General features: G+C 35.6%; 1 protein-coding gene across 1 annotated transcript in view; it reads left to right on the forward strand.

The window, feature by feature from the left end:
* rxrgb (retinoid X receptor, gamma b) overlaps positions 1-11,455 on the forward strand; it is a 45,815-nt gene that overhangs the window by 20,554 nt on the left and 13,806 nt on the right. Inside the window, exon 2 of the mRNA XM_056481691.1 lies at positions 11,020-11,252. Within this exon, the coding sequence (XP_056337666.1) occupies positions 11,020-11,252 (233 nt within the window). The remainder of the gene's footprint in view (positions 1-11,019; positions 11,253-11,455) is intronic.

Below are 11,455 nucleotides of genomic sequence, written 5' to 3' on the forward strand. Positions count from 1 at the left end.
ACTGAATTATAACCACTTTAACACATATATTTCAAAATCAAAGATGTGGATCACAAAAACACACTGTAAGCCACTCAAAATGGCAGACAACCATTTTCTGATCAAGATTTACCAGTTGTAAATGCTGTAAACTGAAGTTCTAAGCATCCTACCGGAAGACACTGGTTGTTATGTCGCCCTCCTTACAGCAACGAAGAAAAAGATCTATACACTTTTCAGTATCTCACACATGAGTACTGTGTTTTTAAAACAGTGTGTTCAGGTCAAACAATGTAAACTTTTACACGCAGCAGTGCTCAACAATGTCAGTTCAAAAGCAGTGGACCAATCAGAGATGGCTGAACAAGCATTGCAAGTTTCTATTTACTGTGTCAAGTTGACATAACAACGGTGACATGGTAGAACCATTTTTGGGGGAAAGTCATATTCTTTGTGAATGGCTTCAGTTGTTGCACTGCTGTGGTGTATTATTTTGCCTGAATCTAGTGACTGGCACATCTGTATTCGTTGTCGGAGTGCATAGATCGAACTGTGACCCCCATTCGGGGTGTTGGTTCGGGATGAATCCATGTATCGTTACACCCCTTATTTTTCATGGATACGTATATGCACAAATATATTTTTAAAAATTCAGAAAATTGAAAACATTGAATATTTGATATTGACCCATTGTAATTTAATTTGTAATTTTGTGACATTTTCTACACATAAATAAAGACTGATTATATTTATAAGGGGTTTGTAAAAAATGGGAATATTTGTTGTAGGTATAATTTTATCAGTATTTTTAAAATGAAAATATTGTCTCTCTTTGTTTTGCAGAAATTGACAGTTTGATGCATGTTATTCGATCAAATATTGAACTATACATGTAAAATTTAGAAGCACATTTTCAAGTGGTCTTAATTTTTTCCATTTCTGCACATATTCATTTGTACTCTAAAAATTATCATATTGAAAGCAGACGTTCTGGTAGCCCCCACATGTAAATAATTATTTTCCCATTGTATAGGTTGATCATTCATATATAAATAAGAGTGTGTGCTGATAAACTAGTTTATGATCTGGTTAATGAACTAATGCTGGTAACTGAAGTGGGATGTAGTTGGGGCTTTTGGGGGATTATGGACACATGGCGATAATCAGGGTTGATTTAATGTCCTGCGGCTCTCCACGGCAGACTGGGATAGAGTGGGACAGTGTCCCATTTCCCAATCACTTCTGCCCCCTTTTGTCTTATTGTGTCTGTTGCCCTCCTCACAACCCCTATATTCTTGACAGGTGGTTGATAACAGTTGAGAAGAGGCTTTAATGTCATTATTGATCAGATGTCAACTTCATTTAGGATGGAAATAAGTGATTTAATAGATTGTGTCTGGGTTTATTTCAATTAGGGATGAAAACCTGTTGTCATAATCATTTTTGGGACTTCATGCAGTATGTAATTGTATCCTATAGTTTAAACAATAATGTGCATCCAAAGTCTATGTGTGTGTAAGTGTGAGTGTTTGTGTGTAATAAAAATTGACCAACTCCTTTGTTTATAATCGCCATAAGTCATAATCATTGACTGAAAATGTGCAATTACAGATTTCCCCCTACTGTGATATCACAAGCTCCATCCATAACTGCCTTATTACTGTAGATCAGTGAGAATTCACTCATTCATTCACTCATTTTCTTTTCGGCTTAGTCCCTTTATTAATCTGGGGTCGCCACAGTGGATACCCTTCCAGCTGCAACCCCTCACTGGGAAACACATACACACTTATTCACACACACATACACTATGGACAATTTAGACTACCCAATTAACCTGTACCACATGTCTTTGGACTGTGGGGAAACCGGAGCACCCGGAGGAAACCCACACGAATGCAGGGAGAACATGCAAACTCCACACAGAAACGCCAACTGACCCAGCCGAGGCTCGAACCAGCGACCTTCTTGCTGTGAGGCGACAGCACTACCTACTGTGCCACTGCATTGCCAGTGAGAATTCATGTTAGATATAAATTATTAAGCCTCTAAAGTTATTCAGAAAAGAGCAGTGAATGTTTTTTTATTTGCATTTTGATTGCTGCTAATAGCGCTGACAAATCTAACACAAACGGAATTTCTTTCCCACCTCTTAACAGTTTACAGATGTAGTTAACTGTTTCTGATATGTTATGTATACATTTTGCCATTTATTTAAATGCTGTGCATGTGCTTTTGATGTGTGCTCACAGAAAATTGTATATCATTGTATTTTCAAACTGACAAAGCTGACACATGCATGCAGATAAAACATTTTCATGATTCTGGAAAACTAGCATGATCATCAAAACTAAGCCAATATATTCCATTGAGGGTATCTGAGACACAGGCTGTAAAGGCTCCACCTTCTTCTATAAAGCGGGTTGGGGAGCAGCAGCTCATTTGCATGTAAAGAAACACACATGAAAATTTGTTTTGGCTTCCACTCAAAAATGAGCATCCGCAGCATTGTTTAATAAATGATCTGTTTTTTATCAAGCAGAAATTTCACAGACACACTTAGGGCACTTAGGGCATCAGAGGCTGCATTTACACTAGTGCATTTTCATTTTAAAACATAGCTATTATAAACAATTTGAATCAAGTTATCAAATCTCAATAACATTTTCTTCACTGTGTAATTTAAACATTCTGATTAAAGAGCAGCGAATAAATCTCTTATTTCATTTGATTACATTAAAAAAAACAGAGGTGTCATTTTAAAAATACACAGATCTATAATGAAAGCACTCGACAGCTTTCCTAACTTTTTATGCTCATTTAAGACAAAATTTGTTTGACATATTTAGATGTTGTTGATATTATTATTATTATTATTATTATTATTATTATTATTATTATTATTATTATTATTATTATTATTATTATGTGTATATGTATGTTCAAACATGCATTCAAAACCCAAAATGTTTGGGAAACAGCGTCTATGTATCACTATGAAGCACGTCTGACAGTCACGCTACATGAACTGACTGTTTTGAGGATTGCACAGGGGAAATGGCGCCTGTAATGAAAAGGAAGGGAATCACTCCATTTTTATATATATTTTAAAGATTTGTCATGCCTAAATAGAATGAACACACAGAACAAACTCACATTTGGGAGAAAGGGGCGTCTCCTGGTGGTTCGGCGGTATGGGTTGTGTATAGGGAGGATTGGCTCTCTAATGTTTATTGCCCCCTTTCATAGAAAGATGAAGAAAAAGGGAGAAATATGGGAAAATACCTTTACGCGATGATAGCAGGATAGAACTGTTAAATACGGGAGAATCCTGGGAAAAACAGGAGGGTTGACAGGTATGCACTATACAACCTAAACCACATGATACATGACCATTCATGCTCATTGGGTATGCGTACAGTATCTTGTTGTTATCTATACTTCTTGTTTATCAGGTGCCTAATTTTAACTTGAGAGGAGTTTGACAAATCAGGAAATGGTACTTAGCACTGGAACTAACAGAATTCTTTAACTACTAGAATATTATATTGTCAAGTCATATTTACATTGAAAACTTCTATTGAGATATAAAAAAATTCAGCTTTGATTGTCTGTAATCATAATTAATTAAGTAATCACCCTAAACGTCCAGAAAATAGTCTTTTTCTTTTATAGTCTTAGTTTTTCACTAGTCTGTGTTTTCAGACCCTGCTGTTTTTAAACTTAAACAGGTTCTTCAGGGTTTTCAAAACACTCAGTTTTTTGTGGGTTGAAGAAGCCAGAGTAGTGTGGATGCCTGGAATAAACCAGAACAAAACTCATGCACTAGTGTAAACAGCAATAATAAGCTTCATAAAAGAGGCCATAATTTGCCTCCTTTAACAAACCAAACAAAAATAATAACTTAAAAAAATTAAGATGTTTAAAAAACTAACATTTCATTTGATTACATGCAATACAAAAATTATAATAAATACGTAAAGCCTAAAATATGTAAAAAATACAATACAACTCTCTCTATCCTGTTCCTTAGTCAGTGTGTATTACAGTACTGTTAGTGAGAGGCTTAATGAATTAGAGCCTGCTGGAGACGCCACACCTCAGCTGACCAGTAATTAACAATCAAAAGATTTAAACTAGCCCTCTCCAAATCCTGTTGTGTTCCTGCCCATGAGTCTGTGACCAATGTCAGACTGAGTCTTGCCATGCTCATCAACACTATACACAGCTTTCTCTGTTTTGAGTGTAAGGAGCATATACTGTATGAAAATATTGATTAAGAGTTTTTAAGAGTGCGATTTCATATGGTCTCTGCTGAACTTGATAGCATTCTACCAGCGGCTGCACTTTGCTCCCAGACAGATGTACAAAGGTCATGGGCACTGTAGTGAAATAATTGTGAAATCCTGTTGAATGTCTGGCACATAGACCATCTCAGAAGAACAACATCTGAATCATCAGCTAATGGTCAATGCATCTAAAAGACATTGCATTGCAAAAAAAAGCAGATTCACTGGCAGGTTTAGCTTGTTTAAAGGAAAAACAATTAATTTTGACTTATTTTTTTCTGAAAATAAGACAAAAAAGCTTCTTGATTTAACACTTTTTAGATATCTGGACTAGATGTTGGACTACTTTTTTGCAGTGTATGAAAAGTATTTTCTTATTGAAGTTTATTTATAAACTAATTTCGAGTGGATCCCGTGATTATGATTGCTTGCAGCCGGTCCCGCATTATTCAGTCTATGATTCACCAATCAGACCGTTCCTAAGCCACTATAAAAACCAGTTTAAATCAGTATAAGTTCCATATAACAGCCATCTTCGTTTTGAAGAATCCCTCCTTCCACCCCTACTCCTCCTCCTTTGCCTCACAGCAAGAACGCCACTTGTTCTAGTCCTTACCAAGCCAGCCAACGTTTCTGTGTTGTTTACATGTTCTCCCAATGCTCACGTGGGTTTCCCCCAGGTTCACCAATTTCCTCCCACCGTCCAAACGTCCCACTGTCTAAATCGGCACCATAGACACACTCCAAGTAGGTAGTTATCTCTTAAGAGCAATCACTATCTGTTCATTAGCTACGACAGAAGGGGAGTTCTCGAGATCTACCTGAGCTCAAACTCCACTCTTGCCTTGCAAACGGGAGAGAGCCCCGGGCTCAAGGATCTTATGGGCTCAGGGCTCTCTCCCGGGACAGCATGCCAAACAAGCTTTATAATCAATCATCAGCTTAGTGTGAACTCTTGAAATGGAGAATAAAATATCACATCATCTATGATCAATTTGATGTCTTCCATTATACTTGTAAATTGTAAAGTTGTATCAACAATCTATTTCATTATTAATGTGCCGCATTTAGGCCAGAGTTTAAAAGAAGCTTTCATTAATTAATGTTAGTTAATGTATTTATGAATGTCAGTAAACAATGAAAAATACTTGTACATCATGTATTAATAATTGAATCTTCATTGTATAATTTACTAATACACTATTAAAATCCAAAGTTGTGCTGGTTAATATTAGTTAATGCACTGTTAACAAGGATGGGAATTTAATTAACTAAATATACTGAAGAGAGGGAACTTATACATCATTATAAAATGCACTGTAAAAAAGCGATTAGTTACTTTACTTAAAAAAAAAAAGAGTAAACCTGTTGCTTTTAAAGAGATTATAGTAGTCAAAGTGAAGAAATGAGAGTAAATCTGTTGCTTTAAAATTAAGGGTGCTTTCACACTTGTGGTTCGGATACATTGTAGCATTTTTCTGCCATTTTTGGGTCCTTTTCACATCACTCTGATTGCTTTGGTCCGAACGAGTTGAAAAGAACAAACATGCAGTCATGGCCAGATGTTATTGAACGTATTTCCTAAACTGCTTTTTGATTGGTCAGAATTAACATGTGGGAAAATGCCAATTGAACTTCCGCAAGTAAACAAAATGGCAGTGTTTTAACGCATTGCAAACGGCGAAGGTGCATCGCAAGTCACTTCAGGAGGAGGCGTGAATTAATTTAGCTAAACTGCGACATGGTCATCTTCTGGAAATATTACAAACAATACATCAGATAATGTTTTTTCCTCTCTCTGTTTAAAATTGTTGGTAAAGCGATGTCAACAAATATTTTTCCTCCACATCCCATATTGTACAGCACATCGGACCACGGCAGCTGGATTAGTCCAAAAAGATACTTTTTGTGGTTGGGTCTGTTCTAGTTCGAATCATGTTCTCACCACAAACAAGCCGCTCCAGAGTTTGTTTGAAATCGTACCGTGACCACCTCTTCAAGGAGGTCTCGGTATGTTGTGGTCCACTTTTGGTGCACACTCGAATGCGATTGCTACATTCACAACTGCCCAAATGAACCGCACCAAGAGGGAAAACAAACTATAGTGCAATTCAACTGAACTAAATAAGGCAGGTGAGAAAACCCAAATGAACCCTAAATGAACTGTGTGCATAATAATGTAAATTAAGTTCAGTCAACATAATAGTTCCAGATTACTATGGGTTTTCTCACATTTTTAAGTAAAGTCAAATTGTCGCTTTTAAATAATAAATAGAAATAATGAAATTAACTAATCAGATAATGATGAAATAAGAAATAATGTAAATTAACTAATCGCTTTAATTTATTTGTACACCAACACTGATTTAAAATATTACTGCAAGTTTTTCACTGTAAAAAAGCTAGTAAAATTGCATGCCATTTTGCAACTATAAGGAGTCTGTTTCAGCTGTTAGGCTCTTGAGATTTTTAGAGTCTGAATTAAATGTTTATGCTGATGTGCAGACCCCTGAATGTATCCACTCAAGGCATCTTGGCTATTTGCCACAGAAATTCTCTCTTCTACCCACACACTCACACACACACACATGCAGAAGAATAGAGGTGTGTTTATTACAAACTAAGTGCTGTAATTCACGACTCTGCATCATGAATAAACTGCAATTACTTGATCTGTGGAAATTTGCATAAGACAAACCACAAGGCAGTGAATTGAATCCACCCTTATCCCTCTTATAACAAAAAAAGCTCATTTCATGTGGCAATGAGGCATCTCAGGTTTCTTAGGCAATTTCTAGGACTCTTTTATTGTAAAAATATTTCAAGCATTCTGAAATGTTTGCATATAGATTCTGATATGTTTGGATATTAATTCACAAGGACACAACCACAGTATCGAAATTGAAATGAACACTTGGTCATTTACTGATCATGTCTTTCCAAAGCCATTAGAAGCATGTACTATTAACAAATATTTTGAAAGGTTTTTGGTGAATAGAGTTTTAATGGAGGGACAGAAATACCTCAGATTTTATTGAAAATATCTCATATTTGTGATCTGAAGAGCAACAAATTTCATATGGAATGACATGAGATTGAGTAAATTTGTATCTATTTCTCAGTGAATATGAGTAATATATTTTGGTGCATTTGAACAAAACAGATTTATTAAACAGATATATTTATTAAAATAATATTTCAGTCACAGAACATCTTTAATAATGGAAAGATGTCACATTTAAATTCATGCAAAATATTGCAAAAAAATTAATTTGGGCTACGAATTTTTGAACCATTATTGCAAGTCATTTTGTTAGATAAGCTCCAGATTTTGCTTCAGTACTGACTAAACTAATGTATATGCACAAATATAATATAGTAAAGCATCCTATAAAAAATATTAATCTAAACGAGAGATTTGTGGGGGGTGTACTCATATATGCTGAGCACTGTATATAGGTGTATACTTTAGTGAGCACAATCATTAATACATTAAAATCCAAATTCATGCTTGTTAACATTAGTTTATACACTGTGAGAACGAACAATGCACTTTATTTTCTTTAAATACCTTTAATAAAGATGAATAAAACTGTAATTGTATTGTTCATGTTTTGTTCATGTTAGTAAATGCAGTAATACAACCTTATAGTAGTGTCAACCATATTTCTTTACTCACCAAGCATTTTACTCAGCTCCACATTGTGCAGATCTGAGTTTTGCTGCACAAGCCTCTTGCACTCATCTTTCGCCCACACCATAAACAAGACTAGTACGTCTTCATGTATACTAAAACAATAAAACATTGTATCACAAAAAAGAATAACAGAAAAGTTAATGATTTAATGTCACAGTTGATAACTTGTCAGATATTTTGTAAAATGTTAGAGTAAAAAAAAATTCAATTCAATTCAATTCACCTTTATTTGTATAGCGCTTTTACAATGTAGATTGTTTAAAGCAGCTTCACATAGAAGATCATAGTCAATTGAAACAGTGTCAGTTCAGTTTAGCTCAGTTCAGTGTGGTTTAATAATCACTACTGAGAGTTTAAACACTGAAGAGCAAATACATCGATGCGCAGCTCTACAGGTCCCAAACCATGCAAGCCAGTGGCGACAGCGGCGAGGAAAAAAAACTTCACCAATTGATGAAAGAAAGTGAAGACTTAAAAAATCCTCGAGAGAAACCAGGTTCAGTTGGGCACAACCATTTCTCCTATGGCCAAACGTCTTGTGCAGAGCTGCAGTCTAGGCGCCGGAGGCTGCATTAAATTTGAACTGCGTTACTGTTTCATCACAATAACACAAGTTATTATTTCCTCACAGACTAAAAATAAAATTAAACTCAATTAATATTGCATGTATATTTATTTATTTATTTATTTGGTGAGCAGCCTTGAAATGATAGCACAATCAATAGACTCATTATCTAAAAATAAACCATTTCAGGATGTCCCGATCACCTGAGTTCATCTAGCAATAACGCATTAGTGATAAATTGAAACAACCCGCCATAAATAAAGACTAACAATCACCCTATCAGCATATCTGAACAAATCATTGATGAAGGTTGTGTGTTTACACCTCAACAAACCGAAGTCATGTATATGTTAATTTAATCTTAGCTGATTTTGATTTGATCTTCATCTTGATGAATGATGAAACGAGTTTACGGATTACAACACTATCAGCATTGGCAAAAAAGTTGCAACCTTTGCCCCATGTTTGTCCTTGTACATGCGTTAGATAGATTATATGTGTTTGTGCTGCTACAAACTACCATTTGCAGGTACTCGCATGCAGCAGTCCATCAGCTCCCAACTGAATGGTTAAAGCCACAGGTTTTAATGCGCTCTTTCAGTAGTGTCCTCGTGCATTTACTCCAACAGCACATTCTTTCATTACACATTAGGTACTGCAGTTTTAAAGCTTAATAATGGGGAAAATTGATGTTTTGCAAAGGCACTCATGTCCATAACAGGCACTTGATGTTCCCATAGTTACTCTGTTCTCTGACGTCTGTAAAGCAAATAAAATAATAAATTGCATTTTGTATTCTGATATATTTTATTTGGAGTGTATTTACATTCTATTTGGCTTGCAGACGACATTTTCTTTGTGCGTGTATTTTTAAAGAAAGCTTGTTTACACCAGCAATGTTATTTGATCAAAAATGACAAGTGAAATAATATTTTTCTCTATAAATATACTTTTAAATGCTGCTTATTTTGGTGATGGGATAAAGGAGATTTTGTCTGCATCATCACTCCATTCTTCAGTGTCACATTATCATTTAGAATTCAAACATGGTTATTTGTTGCTCAGTTTTTAATAATTTTTGCTGTTAAATGTTTTTTAAATAGATACATATAAATGTCTATCATTGTAGTTTAAGTTTATATTATTATTACATTTTAGAGTTAAAAATTAAATGTAAAAATTCTATTAAAGGTTAATTTATATTAAGTTTTATATTTAAGTAAATTTAGTACTTTAACTATATTGCCCTCATTCTTCAATGCGGAAGTGCGCTCGTTTTTGCAATTGTTTTAGAAATTCAGATTCAGTTTCCTATGGGAGAAATGACTAGGAATAATAAACGGCAGAAAATGGTCAAACTACTTGCTCTACAAACAAGTGTGTTCATGACTACACATAAAAAGTAGAATAATATAATAAGAAAATATCAGTTTGAAAACAACGTGCTGTTTTTAAACATATAAAAATGAATGGAACTGAATGAGACTGGAAGTCTCGAGTCAAAAAGATTCCAATGGTTGCGCCCGCTCGTGCATCAAAAATAAGGTCAATAAGCTCACCAAAAACAGTTTGTAATAGTTTTATTTTTAGCTACAAATAATAAAACTAAAGTAAAATGTGGTGAAAATGTTCAAAAGTGTTAAGAAAAATTACAGAATAGTTGCATGTTTGTATGTACACTGCAAAACCTAACAGTAAAAAAACACTAAATGAAGCCTCAACTCTAACACGAGGGGTTTAATTCCTCTATTTGCTTAACTGTTTCTTTGCTGAAGCTGTTTCGGAGTAATACATAAAAAATGACCACTAGGTGTCACTTTAGAGACAGGTTTCGAAACGTTTCGAAGCTTTGATAAATTTGCTTCGACTGTTTCAGTGTTTCATGACGCCTTGCTTTGCCCACCACTACTTGCAGCTTTACTATAAAGAATGGCCAGGAAGGCAGAGGCCGAGACGGGTGCAAACAACAATGTAAAGTGTAATCCAAAAAGGGTAAAACCAATAGACAGGCAGAGGTCAGGGCAGGTGGCAAACCATCAAAAAACAGGAAACAGTCCAATAATCAAAAAAGGAAACAAGAAACACGGGTGAAATCCACAACCCAAAACAATATCCAACAATGAAGGTGTGTAAGTGTGGTGTTTAAACAGTGTAATGTCCTGCAGCTGTGTCAGTATAATCAGTGTCTAGATTGATAAACTGTTTCAGCTGTTAAAAGCAAAGCATGGTGGTAGGTGTAGGTCAATGGCTGTTGGAGTGTTTATGTAGCTGGAGTGACCTCTAGTGAGTCTGGTGGCCACTCCAGTTGATGATCAGCAATTATGATTAATTATGAATAAGATGTGTTTCAAAAACGTAAACACTTAGATTATCCAAACTTTATTTTACTGAAAGGATGTTTATAATCACTTAAATCATCATCTATTGACTTGGCACTGAATTTGAACTGCTCCAGTCTAATGTCACTCTCTCTTGTCTTATCTTCACAGATTCTAGTCCTCTTAACTCGTCCCCCTCTCAGCCGCCAGTCATGAGCTCTATGGTGGGTCATCCGTCCGTCATCAGCTCCTCTCGCCCCCTGCCATCCCCCATGAGCACTCTGGGGTCCTCTATGAACGGCCTGCCCTCACCCTACTCCGTCATCGCCCCGTCTCTCAGTTCGCCCTCCATTTCCTTGCCCTCCACACCCAGCATGGGCTTTAACACCGTCAACAGCCCACAGGTAAAAACCTGCCCATTAATCTGTGCACTTCACAGTATCCACAGGGTTCAGGAAATCCTTGAAAAGGCTGAAATGCTTAACTAGTGTTTTCAAGGTTTTAAAAGTGCTTCGATTTTGGGTGTAAGCGCTTGCAACTGCTTGAAAATGTAATTGTGTGGCTTTCATAATTATTTGTTAACCAATTGGTAATAATAATTATAATA

Source organism: Danio aesculapii, chromosome 20, assembly GCF_903798145.1.
Source record: "Danio aesculapii chromosome 20, fDanAes4.1, whole genome shotgun sequence".
NCBI classification, from domain to species: domain Eukaryota; kingdom Metazoa; phylum Chordata; class Actinopteri; order Cypriniformes; family Danionidae; genus Danio; species Danio aesculapii.